The sequence below is a fragment of the Oculina patagonica genome, chromosome 12, assembly GCF_052425735.1.
Source record: "Oculina patagonica isolate OP01 chromosome 12, crgOcupat, whole genome shotgun sequence".
Classification (NCBI taxonomy): Eukaryota; Metazoa; Cnidaria; class Anthozoa; order Scleractinia; family Oculinidae; genus Oculina; species Oculina patagonica.
Window position 1 is genome coordinate 15,374,859 of NC_135769.1, and position 13,928 is coordinate 15,388,786.

At 38.7% G+C, this 13,928-nt stretch overlaps 2 protein-coding genes and 1 pseudogene across 3 annotated transcripts; 1 reads left to right on the forward strand and 2 right to left on the reverse strand.

Moving 5' to 3' along the window:
* Positions 1-1,564: 1,564 nt before the first annotated feature.
* Positions 1,565-3,568, reverse strand: LOC144632763 (adenosine receptor A3-like). The gene has a single exon (XM_078491481.1). The coding sequence runs from the start codon at positions 2,485-2,487 to the stop codon at positions 1,576-1,578; it is 912 nt and encodes a 303-aa protein (XP_078347607.1). The 5' UTR covers positions 2,488-3,568; the 3' UTR covers positions 1,565-1,575.
* A 291-nt stretch (positions 3,569-3,859) lies between these two features.
* On the forward strand, positions 3,860-5,135 carry LOC144632762 (adenosine receptor A3-like). Its single transcript, XM_078491480.1, has one exon. It carries the CDS (start codon positions 3,877-3,879, stop codon positions 4,798-4,800), a length of 924 nt encoding a protein of 307 aa, XP_078347606.1. The 5' UTR covers positions 3,860-3,876; the 3' UTR covers positions 4,801-5,135.
* Positions 5,136-8,338: 3,203 nt separating this feature from the next.
* Positions 8,339-13,734, reverse strand: LOC144631436 (uncharacterized; annotated as a pseudogene). Its single transcript, XR_013566736.1, has 7 exons — positions 12,934-13,734; positions 12,424-12,518; positions 11,399-11,555; positions 10,505-10,568; positions 9,908-10,173; positions 9,106-9,271; positions 8,339-8,868 (listed from the first exon to the last, which is right to left on the reverse strand). The product of XR_013566736.1 is annotated as an uncharacterized LOC144631436 (transcript).
* Between the last annotated feature and the right edge of the window lie 194 nt (positions 13,735-13,928).

The window sequence follows — 13,928 nt, forward strand, 5'->3', positions numbered from 1 at the left end:
CTTGAAACAGGACTCTGACGTACGTCTAGTCATTATATCCGGAATATCCGATAAGGCAAAAGCTCTATGTTCAATTCGTTTAAACAACGTCGTGTCAATACTTATGTTAGTGGACGTATACTGTCCGATTTCTTTGGTCGTTTTAATCTGTTGTCAGTTCGTGTGAAGTGACCAGGTTGTAGTAGGGTGTGCAGTTTACTCATTTACATCCGTGTGGGATATGAGCTTATCATCACCCCTGAAGGCAGGATGGGGGTATATTATTATCAAACTTGATTACAATATACCTCAATATGAAAATGAAGGATGACTTTTAACTGACATTTTTTGCACTATAGTAAATTAATACAAAATATGATTATTTGAATAAGGATAAGTATATATTACTTCTCAAACATCACTCGCTCATTGTTAGACATGACTTAAACTCAAGTAATTAAAAGTGACTTTATTACTCACTCACTGACACTGCTTGACTAATTCGTGGCTTTAATGTTGTTTTGTTTTGTTTGATTGATTTTTGCATTTGCTATTGATAAGTTCAGTTTAATTTGTAGCTCAATTCATATGTAGTTACAAATTTTAATTTATATTATTTACCTGTCTCTTGTCTCGAACAAAAAAAGGAATATTTGCATCCTATATTTACACTGGCAACTTAAACCTTCTTAAATTACAAATATCAAAATTTCCTTGTTGTAGCTCGGTTTGTTCAGAAAAGTTAAACATTATATACATGATAAAATTTCCTTCAAGGATTTACTTTTGAAAGGTTTAATAATCCAGCAATGTTCAGGTGCCTAGGGGGTGTCAGTTAATTATCTATCTAAAATCAAAAGTTGTGTTATGTACACAGTCCCTTGGTTTTTCTACGTTTGCTTGCCATCACATAAGAGACTACATTAGACACGGTCGCTTTTTCGCAGTTCTTTTCAGCTCAAGAGTTATATTCATCTGAATTATGTCATACATTTAGAGTAGGAATTAGTTTTTCCTTAGCAGGCTGCCATGTCGTACTATCAGACTTCAAAATACATAGTAAATACTTATTTATAGGCAGTGCAATTTTAGCTACCGGTCGATGCCATCACCTTCTACGAATGGTAATACTGGCTTATCGTTTTTGAAACATCTATTCCTCATTACACGAAAGTTATGATGACAAACACATTTTTTTCGTGCTTTTTTCTCTAACTGCACTCCTTTTACTCGTCCTATATTTTTTCTTCATGAAATCAAACATTTAATTGTAACCAATCAAACGAGTGCATTAAATATTGCTTCAACGCGATTGGCTACCGGTACTAATGAATGTCATGTCACAAGACCTGACATCTGAAATACAAAACTACTTCGCTAGACAACCGAGAAAGTTATATAGACTGACTCTCAAAAAAAAAAATCCGAGCCCCTGCCGTTTCCCATCCTTAAAATACGCCAAACTCTTTGAGGCAATTTTTTTTTTGTGAGCCACGCATTTCTATGTCAAAGCCTGTCGTTTTTTTCAATAACATTTTCAATCTTCCTGTACATCATCAGATGGCTGTTGCCCGGTGAATACAAGATCTAACTTGTTTAACAACACGTAATCTGTCTCACAGTGCCTATGACCGCCCGTCTCACTTCTTGAATCTTCCAACAATAAAGGATTGGGTTGAGGGTTGAGTTAATGAACACCAGCGTTAATGACAACATCCAAGCCAGCATAAGAGATGGCGTCATTTCCCATCCAAACATCAGTAACCCAGTAACAATACCAACTGGAAGGTAACACGTGACTAGTGTAAGCTGTACCCACAATGCACTGGACACTGTCTTTCTGTATCGCGCTATGTTCAATGGCTCATGTCCGCTTGGTTGTCCTTGGTGAACGTGTTCTTGTATTTGAGCTTGATGATGAAGGAGCTTTAGATAGATCTCTATGTAACAGCCGATTGATACCGTCACGCATAATAAAATAGATGCAAAGCAATAATATGAAATAAATGTTATTTTCCAAAACGCCGCCGTTGCACAGCAAACGTTCAGAGTCCAAAAACAAATGACAGCCACAAGAACTCGTTTAAAAGTAACCACTTGTCTGTATCTCATGCCCAGTGACAGGGCGAGAAGTCTGTCCACGCTTATTGCGGTCAGTGTAAACAGAGATAGAAAACTAAAAAGTACATCTATAACAACAGTTATGTTAAAATACTGGAAACAAAGATTACAGTTTTCGTATTCTTTAATCAACAAAAATATGACAAAAAGCGGCTCCAAGAGAATCCCAACGCAGAGATCAGTGAGCGCCAGTGAACGTAACAAGATCTTGGAAGGTGGACGAAGGGACGACTCCTTGTGGAGGGCAGCTAGGATCAAAGTATTACCTAGGGTTGTAGTGATGGCAAGAAAGATATTAGAGATCACAAGAAACCACAATGTATGCGGGGCTCCTGTTAAAGGTACAAAACAGATAAACCGAACAATTTCCTCATCAACGCGAGCCATGTTGAGTGCTTTTTATGGAAGTCAATAGTCATCCCAAGCTGTTTACAATTTTAAGATTGTTGACGGTCAGGATAAGAAGACGTTTGTAGCATGCGGCTTAAAGCAATCGCCAAATTTAAGGGATCACCATCATCAGAGGATGACGAGAAGGATAAAGTTGTTTGTCCGCAGTCCATTTCATTTATTCTGTGTGCCTGTTACCTTATTATTTATTCATTAAACCTAAATTTAAATATAAAGTCCAACGCCTTACTTTCTTTGTTATGCAATTTCTACTATTTTTTTAAAGATGGCACGGGATGTTTTCATTGTGTGTGCTAAAGTAAATATAACTACCGAAGGAAAAACCAGCTGAAAGTTAAAGGATTTTTATCATTGAGTTTTGCCAGCTTCTGAGATCACGTAATAAGTTTCCAGGTCATGTGGACAATATAAATGAAGGCTGCTGCTGAGTGTAGTTTATTTGCTCATCAGTATGGGCAGCAGATTTTTTATTAGATATAACATCAACAAAGCAAATCCTTTTTATCCCTTTCGTTCTTTTGTCATAAGATTTTTCATATTCTAATTAAACGTTACCCCCTTGTTCTAATATATTTAATTGACATGAGAAAACGAGAAACGTTAAAATGTATTTTTGCACCTTTCATTAAATAATAATGAGTTTAATGAATTTAGGAAACTGACAAAGTAAATTTAGAGTCAGCAGGATACAACAAAACTGGGAGCACTGACAACAGTTTTGCCGACCAAGTGACAAAAATAACAATGAAAACTGGGCTAGCGGCATATTAAAAGCCAGTCTTTTAATTTTCAATTTTTTTTACTTTTAAAACGAACGAAATAAATTAAAGATGCTCTTTACCCATTTACATTTGAATCAAATCTCATCTAATTCTAGTAGTAAGTAAATCAAATAGGTACATTTAAATTACAATAATTTCGTTTGCTCCAGTGATAAACAAAGCAATAGAAATCGATCTTGTGACATAAAAAAAGCCAGTCTTTCAATTTCATAACTTTTGGTATGACAAAAATATGCTTCATAGCACAGGCGGATGTAATCAAAATATTTAGCGGACGCTACTGCAAGCTGCTTCACACTACTAAAGCTCTTATTTTCTTCAATACTGATTAATACCGACAGAAGTCCATAATTCATGTACTTCTGATGCCGAGTAAGAATTGAACATTTCCAGTCACTTGGCTAGTTTTTGCCATCTTGTTCTGCAAAACCAGCTCAGTTTTTTTTTGCCTTAACATCGTGAACCGCCGGTCAAAGTGATTGCTTCAACACGTTCACAGTCACAGCTGAAGCCGAGCTGCATATTATTCAGAACGACTGCTCAGGGCCATGTAACAGTCATGTAACCAATATACACATCAAACATGGAAGCCGATCGTGAAGAAGTGGCGGATGGATTTTGCATTTCACTTCGATTGATAGGGAGCTATGAAATGAGATTTCTTGTGGCCGGTTTGAATATTTTTCTTGCTATCTGTGCAACTTTAGCAAATACTGTGATCCTAGCTGCCCTTCACAAGGAGTCGTCCCTTCATCCACCGTCCAAGATCTTGTTACGTTCACTGGCGCTCACTGATTTCTTTGCTGGAATTCTCGTGGAGCCACTTTTTGTCACAGTCTTAATCACGGTGGACGAAAACCAGAATCTTTGTTATCAAATTATTATCTTTACTCTGTTTACCGCACAAGTATTGTGTCTATTATCTTTGCTAACACTGACCGCAATAAGCGTGGACAGACTTCTCGCCCTGTTACTGGGCATGAGATACAGACAAGTGGTTACTTTTAAACGAGTTCTTTTGTGTGTGATCTGTTTTTGGACTCTAAGCACTGGCTTTGCCACAGCGGTTTTTTGGGTTGATTACAGTAAGGCAAATTTATATCTTTTCTTCATAGTTGATTTGTTATGTATAACGATTTCAACTTGTTGTTATATCAAAATCTGTCAAAAGCTCCTTCATCATCAAGCTCAAATACACGTTCACCAAGGACAACCAAACGGACATGAGCCATTGAACATAGCGCGATACAGAAAGACAGTGTCCAGTGCATTGTGGGTACAGTTTACAGTACTTGCATGCTATCTTCCAACAGGTATAGTTGCAGCATGGATGGCTGTGAGTGGAATACTTGTAAATCAATCTCTTTTTGTCGCTTGGCTATTTTTATCAACGCTTATGTTCTTTAACTCAACACTGAACCCAATCCTATATTGTTGGAAGATCAGAGAAGTAAGACGAGCGGTTATAGACATTAGAAGACTGATATTGTGTTGTTTTATAGGTTAGTTCTGGGACTTTCAGTTCACACACGAGTACAAAACATGGCTCGGTTTTAACATAAATAAACTAACAAGTGGACTGGGATTTGGCGGGCATTACGCGGATTGTGTCTCTTGCCGGCATCCAACTTTTTGATAGTTTTTACTGCGAAGGACTAAATTCCAGTTGAAAAATGAAATGTCAAAGTTCTGATCACTTTGGCTCAAGCTAATCTGACTGCAATGCAATGTCTCAAAAGAATTAGACCTAGTTATAGCTTTACAGGATTATGGCCATAAAATTGCATTTGCACGGCATAAACCAAAGTTGGTACTTCATCTGTAGCTAGTTGGCAGCGACGGATCTAAAAAAAATAAGTTGGTCGTTTAATGAGTTTAAATTTAAGACCACCTGATGATGTTTGTAATTTTAAATTGACGTTCACCGCAGTATCTTTAGCCTTGTATAAACCTCTCCACCATATTTACATGAATTATTGTTTGGTCTTCCGTATCGCCGAATAAGTTTCAAAATTATGCAAATGTACAGACTGTAGTTAATGTTGCTGAATAAATGTAAAACCAGAAGTACTTCTGGTAAAACTGAATAAACTTTGACTTAGAGTATATGAACATATTGCTTGGATGCATAGGCGTACGAGGCGGGGGGGGGGGGGGGGGGAGGGGGGCTGCAGCCCCCCCAGCGCCGAAATTTTTCGGGCAAAATGCTTGATATTCGGGCAACAAGCCTAGAAAATATAGAAAATAAGCTGACAAATCTCAACATTACGTTCAAAACGGATTAAATCGACAGAAAATGTATTGGAAATATAACGCGGTTCAAAAGTCTTACTGAATTTTTATTGATTTGTTTTCGTTTCCTCCGCAAATTGCTATAATCACGTTCGATTTTTCTTGCAAATTCTGTGTGACCTCTCAGTTTGATTCAGTTGCAATCATTTTGAAGTGAGAAAGAAATTGACGATGGCGACCAGAAGTTAGGATTCTTGAGCGTTTGGGCGCGGTGGTTCCAGTGTAAGACCTTGAAACATAGCTGTTACGTATTTGATGAAGCTAGTGCTTTCGACTCAAATGATAAGGCTAGCTCAAAACTTTCAACGAAATGTTTAAACCCATTTACCCCTGACACGCTTTTACATAACTTTCAAGTAAGGAAAAAAAACAATGTAAACTGGCTCCCCAAAAATAAGTTAATTTTTGCTGAACTCAGGAGTGGATAAATAAAATATTTCCGAAGAAAAAGGATACAGTGCATTGACATCTTCGGGCAACACCACGAAATTAATTAAAGAATTAGAAATATTGTTTCCTTGAAACAAGCAGGCAAGTTAAGGTTTGTACACAACTATTTCAAAGTATGTTTTTTTTTTTTCATTTTATATGCCTCTTTATTCGGCGTTTAATGCATGTCATTTTTTTCGGGCAATTAGGTCTCCGCCCCCTCCCCCCCCCCCCAAGTCCGAAGGTGCCCGTACGCCTATGCTTGGATGGGAGAAGCAAATATTTAATATTTTATCAGAAATGCTCACGCAAGTTTTAAAAGAAGAATTCTCTGCAAGTGTGTTGAAAGGTGTACAGATCGTATAAGATGACTGTTTTGCACCATTAAGGTTCAAAACTTAACAAGGAAGCTGCTCAGTTGATTTCTCGCGTTCACTTCAGTGTAGGTAATACTGTAATCATAGCTGCCCTTTATATGAATAAGGAGCCGTCCCCTCAACCACTTTCCAATGTCTTGTTCCCAAGAGAGTAATAAAGGCCCCGACACAGTGCAACATTGCATAATTGTTCTACTTCTGAATAACGTCGCGCAACAATTTCAATGTGTGTTCGCATTACTCCACTTCTGTTTAGGGTATTTTTGTGAGTTTATGAGTACTGATGAACGTGGATATACTTCTGTGTAAATCCTTTTACCTTCGGAAAAAATGCAACAAACCGGAGTATTTTCAGTTTATATTTTATGATACTCACAAAGGCCCTCCACTTGCTGACCTGTATAGCAGTTGATCGCTTCTTGTTCTTTTGTGTCCACCGAATGCAAGTCCTTGCAAAGAAACAGAATGCATGTACAGTGAACATGCATTAAGTTTAAGGTTCTTACAAAAGCCAGCCAGTCACAAAGGATACATTAAAAAATTGCAATAAAACAAATTCTTGGAAGATAATACATGCCTCTGTTACCAAGGGGCCGATCCGTTAGATCTCCCGGAGATTCTAAGCTTGAGATTAACTGCTCTTGTACCTTCACAAAATAATAGCCCTCAAGGTTTGGTCAGGTTTGCTAAAAGTTGAATCTAGAGAACGGCAAAAAAAAACCCACTCCAACAAGTGGGCAAGACACATATTAACCGTGTCAACCGGGATAAGATGAATTAAATCTCTCCGCTCGGTAAGAATGTGGCAGTCAAAAACGCAAACCGAAAACGTGACGTCTCAATGAATGGCTCATCGTCATAAAAGGCTTTAGCCTTTGCGCGTGCGGCACTTTGGAAAGCGCACGCGCACTTGCAACAACGATTTTTCGCGCAACACCGCGTCAACGATTCGTGGTATGTTAAACGAATTAACTTTTCGCGCAACATCGTACAAATTGTACTTGGCAACATGCATGTTACATGAGACGATTTTCAGCGCAACGCCAACTCGCAACATTTCGCGCGCGCGTCCAGGCCGTGTTTAACAGAATTCTGGGAAGGTGTTGCGCGAAAAATCGACGGCGACCCTGGTACACGAGTCAACTTTCTAAATATTCGACATCTTGTGTAGCGAGTTTTTGACTTGGGTTCAAAAACTCGCAACGTGTTGCCGAGTCAAAAGTTGCGCGAACAATCGTCCCCGAAACTACGTTACACGAAAAATCGTTGTTGCAAGTTGTCCCGTGTAACAAAACCTTAATGTTATGTTCGAACGACGGAAAACTTAAACTTTAGACACTTTAATACCATAACGCTATCTCTTCAAATGCAAGTTATGTTAGCATTGTTGTCATTGACTGTGGATGACGTCAGCTTCTCTTCAAATGCAAGTCACGTTAGCAAACCCCTGGCCGGGGTCATTGTGTTGTGTTCTTTGACAGGACACTCAACCCTCACCATCAGTGCTTTTGTCTATCCAGGGTATTATTGAATAGCACATTGATTGCTGAAAGGCAACCTGCAATGGACTAGCATCCTATTCAGTAGGAGTAGGCAGTGGCGGATCCAGATCTTGAACTAAGGTGGGGCCCTTTTCTGTGTGTGTACACCCAAAAAAAGGTTTTAGCGGGGGGCAGTCATTAAAAAACCCAGACCCCTCCCCTAGATGCGCCACAGATAGAAATACTCATAGTCATTTCATGCCAGATCGAGAAAGCGGCAAAAAGGAGCTGAAGTGTGAGCCACCTGGTCGGTGCAAGAACGCTCACCTCCTCCGCTCAAAGAGTCGTTTACAGGAAGTCTGCATGCCACATCATTATCTCGCTCGCAGTGTTAAAAATTGTCGTGCTCGGAAAATAGACGGCACGGCATAACTGTTGCAAGACAGACCACCAACTTGTGTGAAGATTGAACTTACATTTAATTTCAAGGGAAAATGAATTGGTAAATATTTGAGCACTGCAATTGTGTTTAACGCAATTAATCCAGTCTAAACTGCAGGTAACTCATAAAGCAACACCAAAGCAAGAAGGAATATTTAAAACCATGTCTTAAATTTGCAAAAAAAGGCGAAGTAATAATGTGCATGGATTTGAAAAGGTACATGATGAAATCGTGTTCTAGTGGTGTTTTCAGTCTCCTTTTCTTTTATGTAGTTCATAATTCCCTCACATTTCGTAGCCAAAATTATCGAGCTCAAATAACCGTTCTTGCTCTCTCTTGGTGCCTCTCCTGTAGGCCACGGAAGTTCTTTTCCCAGTTTTTGCGGAAGGCTTTGAATTCCTCTTCCATGGCAAGGACCTCTGCGCTTTGAGCGGCCATGAGTCGCTCTGTATGCTCGCTGCAGTTTGATGGTATGCCCTTGTGATGGTCATGATCACCTTCTTCTTTGCCAATCTTAGTCGTGGACAGATCAAGTTTGGCATTTTGTTCTTCTCCTAGTAAATTAACATAGAGCAAAAAGTCTTAATCAAATAGGTTTTAAAGCTTTTTTTTGTCTCAAGTACGGTTCCGTGATAGATCTTTTGCTTTTGTCTGATATTTATGGTACATTTTTGCCTTGTGCCCTGTTCTTAAAAGAGAATGACAAGTTGAATATGGGGTTTTAAGCATGAAGATATAACAGCAAACTGATCCTTAAAATGAAGAAGAAGTTTTTGGTTGCTGTTCCTTACCTGGACTGGTTTGCAGATTGTGTTCCTTTTGTGTCCGTGGGTAATATTGCCAGAAAAGGCCAACAGCTAAAGCGATCATAAACAAACCAAACATGCCGTAAACAGTGTAACCAAACAGGCTGCCCTTAAAATAATCCGCACCAGAGCTGGAGTTGTCACCGCCATACTGAAATAGAACAACAACAAATTTTGTACACAAATCGAATGTAAACAAAGGTATAATTCAAAGATCGTGTGATATTTTAATCTTGAGCAACCGTCAAAAAACGTCCAGGAAATGACTCACGAAAACAACGCAGACAAATCACCAAAACGCCATAAGTCCCCCCCCCCCAAAAAAAAAAAAAAAAAAGAATCGTAAGGAATCCTTGTCACTCTTTTCGTTTAGTACCCCTTTGATGTCTAATAGGTAGTGAAATCTTTTCGAAGTTGCTCGAAATTCTCTACAAACTTAAATCCTAAGACAGGTCTAGGTTGATTGTATTTTAATTCCAGACTGTGATACTGACTCCCAGCTTTTCCTGTTATGGCAACTACTTAACAAACAGTGACAGCTTGGAGTGAGATCAAAAGCGCAGGCATTTATGATACCGCTTGGGGACAGATGCAGAACTGCAGAAAATCTGCAAGCATTAGAGAATGTGAAGATGGAAAGAAATGTCGTTATATAAAGGGTCCTTTTTCCCAAACAATATGACTGAATATTTACGTGCTCTCCGTAGCAGGTGCCAGGCTTTTTTAAATTTAGCCATTTAAAAAAACTTGCTAACAAATATTTTCTCATGTAAGCTGGTTATCAAACCTGTTTTGCATTGATGTACTTTTCCAAAATCGCGTGTATTTCCAGCTGATGGTTGTTATGGTAACTCAGGAAGCACTTCCTTATGGCCTCTGTGCCCATGGGTAACACCGCTCCGTAGATAACAGGCTCATTGAGGACGGTTGCCACATACAGCTTGTACTCATCATAGTATGCGCTGTGCTGTGGAGTGCTGAAGATATCCACCAGGGCTATCCGGGTTTCGCCGCTTTGAACACTCTTGTACAATTCATCGTAACTTCGTTTTACTAAAATGCAAAAGAGATTAAATGAGCCTAATAACCTTAAAGATATGAATTCACGAGCAAACCAACTAGTAATTTGGGTTGCCACGTTGAACGAATGAGTCAGCTGTATTCTTGTACACTTATTAAAAACGTAAAAGTGTACTACAAATTAACGAGGAACACGCCTACTTTATAGTAAAACACACGTTATTTCTTAAAGGATAAAACGAAAATGTTCCAGATTATATGACGAAATCAAACGTCAAAAAAAAAACATGTTCACAGAATCAGAAAAAAAAATTGACACGGAGTCGGTAACAAGATCACAACATGTGAACTCTAAGGAACGTACCATGAACTTCAGCGTTTTGTAAAATGGCTACTTGCTGCTCAGCGGAGCCATTCATAACTGCGACCTGGAACCAGAAGAAGAGAGAAAGTTTGGAAGGCCCCACGCCACCTTTTGTGTGGGCCCCTGCTTTTTTTTTTTTTTTTTTTTTTTTTTTTTTTTTATTATTATTATTATTATTATAATTCGTTCGGTGCTGAAAGGCAACAGTCACTATATTCTGTCACGTCACTCGGCCCAAACTCAGGACACACGGTGTAATTTTGCGGCTCAACGACCGTACCGCGTGTCTTGGCCAACCCCTAAAAAAAAGGATCGCCTTCAACTGTAGGACATGTTACACAAGGCGATTTTCCTAGCAACTTCCAACGCAATAAACGTTGTGGTTGTTGAATAAAGAAAAGTTGAACTATCCTCTGCTTTCTGTTACGTCGCGAGGCAAGTTGGTGTGTGACATGTCAATCGCAACTTGTAACGCACATTTGTTGAAATGAGCCAATCAGAGAGCGTTCTTCAATTGCGGGAGATTTGAAGATGATGATTTCACGCGACATCCCCTCTGTAGCTTGAAATATTTTTCAGTCGCATCGTTGCGTGTTGCAAGGAAAATTGCTTCGTATAACATTTATCTGTAATAACATTGTACACAATGGCCTAGCACAATTATTAGCCGTTTTCTGCCTTCTGACGGCCGGGTTTGTTACATTTTCCAAATTTTCTACCCTGTGAACAAAAACGCTAACACCTGCGGTTTACTTATTGTTTTTGACAGCTTTAGTGATCTGGCTACCGTCGCAATTTTGTTTTCGTAGCTTGTAAACTCTCGCCGCAGCTATGCGCGACATTTTGCAGCATGTCTGATTGAAAGGGCTCGGCAAACTAGAAATGTATGTTTACCGGCATTCCGTAAATGTTGTTAACTTGCTCGAGACTGTTACTGCTGAGTGAAGCGGTGATCATACCCATATAGATAGCGAGTATAACAAGACCGACATTAATCCACACCACACCAAACAGACGACCACCAACACTGCGAGGAACCTTGTCACCGTAGCTAAACAAATAAAATACAATGAAGTCAAACTAACGTGCGTTCTGTTTACGTAACATAATGGTAACAAGTTTGTAACGAGGCGTGGATTTTAAATTACATTACAGAAGACTGGGTTTTCTTTATCTGTGTAAAATGGCGAAAGTGTTTCTGTAGAGTTTTATGAAGAATAGAGAGTGGAGCAAGATACGGTATTCTATGTTACTGGCTGATTCCTTTAAAAAACACTCATCCAACATTCTTAACAAACCGGTTTACAAGGCTTCACAGCGTGCGTTTTTACAGGCTGTCGCCATATAAGGGGTTAGTGTGACGATGAGACTGTATCCATTGGATCGATACTGAGTTTAATTGATAATTTTAATTGTGAATTTATAACCGTAATCATAATGTTTATGATAAAAAGAAGGGAAAATAAATCGAAAAAATCAGACTGGATGAGCCAGGTTATTTCGAACCTTTTACCGAGCTCATCTAAGAGCGCTTCGCGAGGAGATTAAATACAAGACCATTTACATGCATGAACCATAAAACGTCAAATGGAAGAAAAATAAATCCTCAATCAACGATCCAGGGAGATTTTGCAATCAACTATCAATGGCGGATGTCAACGGGTCCAGTGGCTAAATTTTTAGTAATTGTCAACTGACAAAATGCTCAATATTGGATCGACAAACCACCGCCTACTGAATATCTTACGTCATGACCGATCGCACAGAAATTCATCATAATGGTATTACCGACTGAGGTTTTCCTCAGCAAGGTACCGTATTATGATCGTCTCAAAAGCAGTTCAACAAACTCAAGGCTTGTATTATCTCTTTAGAGACACACTTACAGAATATGGACGCATACACGAAGTGATACATACCCAACCGTTGTCATAGTAACAGCAGCCCACCAGACAGCTTCAAAGACTCCACTAGGGAAGAACTCGGGGAATTCTTCAGTGTTTGAACGATAGTCCTACGTGAAAAAAAAAATCGACTTACTTTGTTTTTGGCAGTTGAATTGCCAGTAAATTGCATGTAAACTTCCTTCAGAAAGTGACAATTTGAAATAAAATTTCTTTGAAGAGAAAAGGCACAGAAATAAATTCCTTATAAAGTATAGTAAAACAGCGCAGAGAAAGGAAATAGTTTAATACTCTCGCAAGTTCGTGAACTCTGCGACAGCAGTTTTTGAGTCACTAAAGGCCATTTCGTTGTGAGAGACAGTCTATTAACTTTTTTAGGTACGTAACAGAATTACAACTGAAAAACAAACAACAATTAACAGAACTCTTAAGCTACACCACGCGATTAAATCCGCTGCACTAAACTGAATTAAACTAAAAACTAAACTAAACTTAAAACTGGCTGAAGCGAATAAATCCTCTTACCAAAGCCCACATAACAATTCCACTGAGCGATAACGACATCCCGATGAAGATTAAAATAGGCCAAGAATCCAAAATCGCAGCCATCAGTTCTTCTCCCGGGATACTTTGTTGTGCAATGAGGGCAATCCCTGGCGAATCAATTAAACCAAGAAAAGGGTGAAGAAATATCGATTCCTCTCGGCCGACTCTCCGCCCCACTGGAATTATAACCTCCGTTGAGTGATCGTTGATCGTTGCTCTCAGTGCTGCTGGATATTCGATGAGTTTTGCCGAGATGCTAGCGCTTGTTTTACAGCACGCTTTAAAGACGATGCGAAGGATTTCCGGCAAAGCGCCGTCAATTTTGCTGTCTCCCGTGCCCTTGAAAATATACGGCTTTTGTTCCCAGTAAACCAGAGAAAACGCAGTCCCATTATCACATGCATTTTGGAAGCTAGATGGCAGACCTTTTGTCGGTAAACTGACAAAAACTGCAAGAGCTATAAAGGTAGAAAAACTCATCACAGCGCTCAGGGAACACACTATTACATTCCGTAAGACTTCCAAACCGCGACGATTGTAAATCCAAGTTATTAGCGCTCAAAGGTTTAAATTATTAATAAAGACATTTTTAAATCACCCCGGTTCCCTTTATGGCCGCCAATAAATTTTCTTTCTATTTGTGTTAAACTAGATAAATAGTTTGTCGTGAATAGTTCGAATAAACATTATTTCCACTTTTATCATGCAAGCCAAAAATAATTACTGAGAGATAATTAATCAAGTTATTTTTTTAAGAGATTTTTAGACTGCTTTGAAAAATTTGTTATCTCAATGATCATGATTTAGCAAGTTCATTTAGTTTAGTGTTATTTTAAAATGATTAAATTTGATATGATATTTTGGTTTGTTTTTAAAAATAAACACCTTACAAATCCTAGCGAAACAAAAGATAATCTTATTTTTAAAAGATTTAATAGAATATTCATTTCTGGAATGGTTGTGGATAGAGTATC

Bases quoted from the DNA above. Each gene is read 5' to 3' on its own strand.
- LOC144632762 (XM_078491480.1), top strand. From the start codon at position 3,877: ATGGAAGCCGATCGTGAAGAAGTGGCGGATGGATTTTGCATTTCACTT.
- LOC144632763 (XM_078491481.1), bottom strand. From the start codon at position 2,487: ATGGCTCGCGTTGATGAGGAAATTGTTCGGTTTATCTGTTTTGTACCT.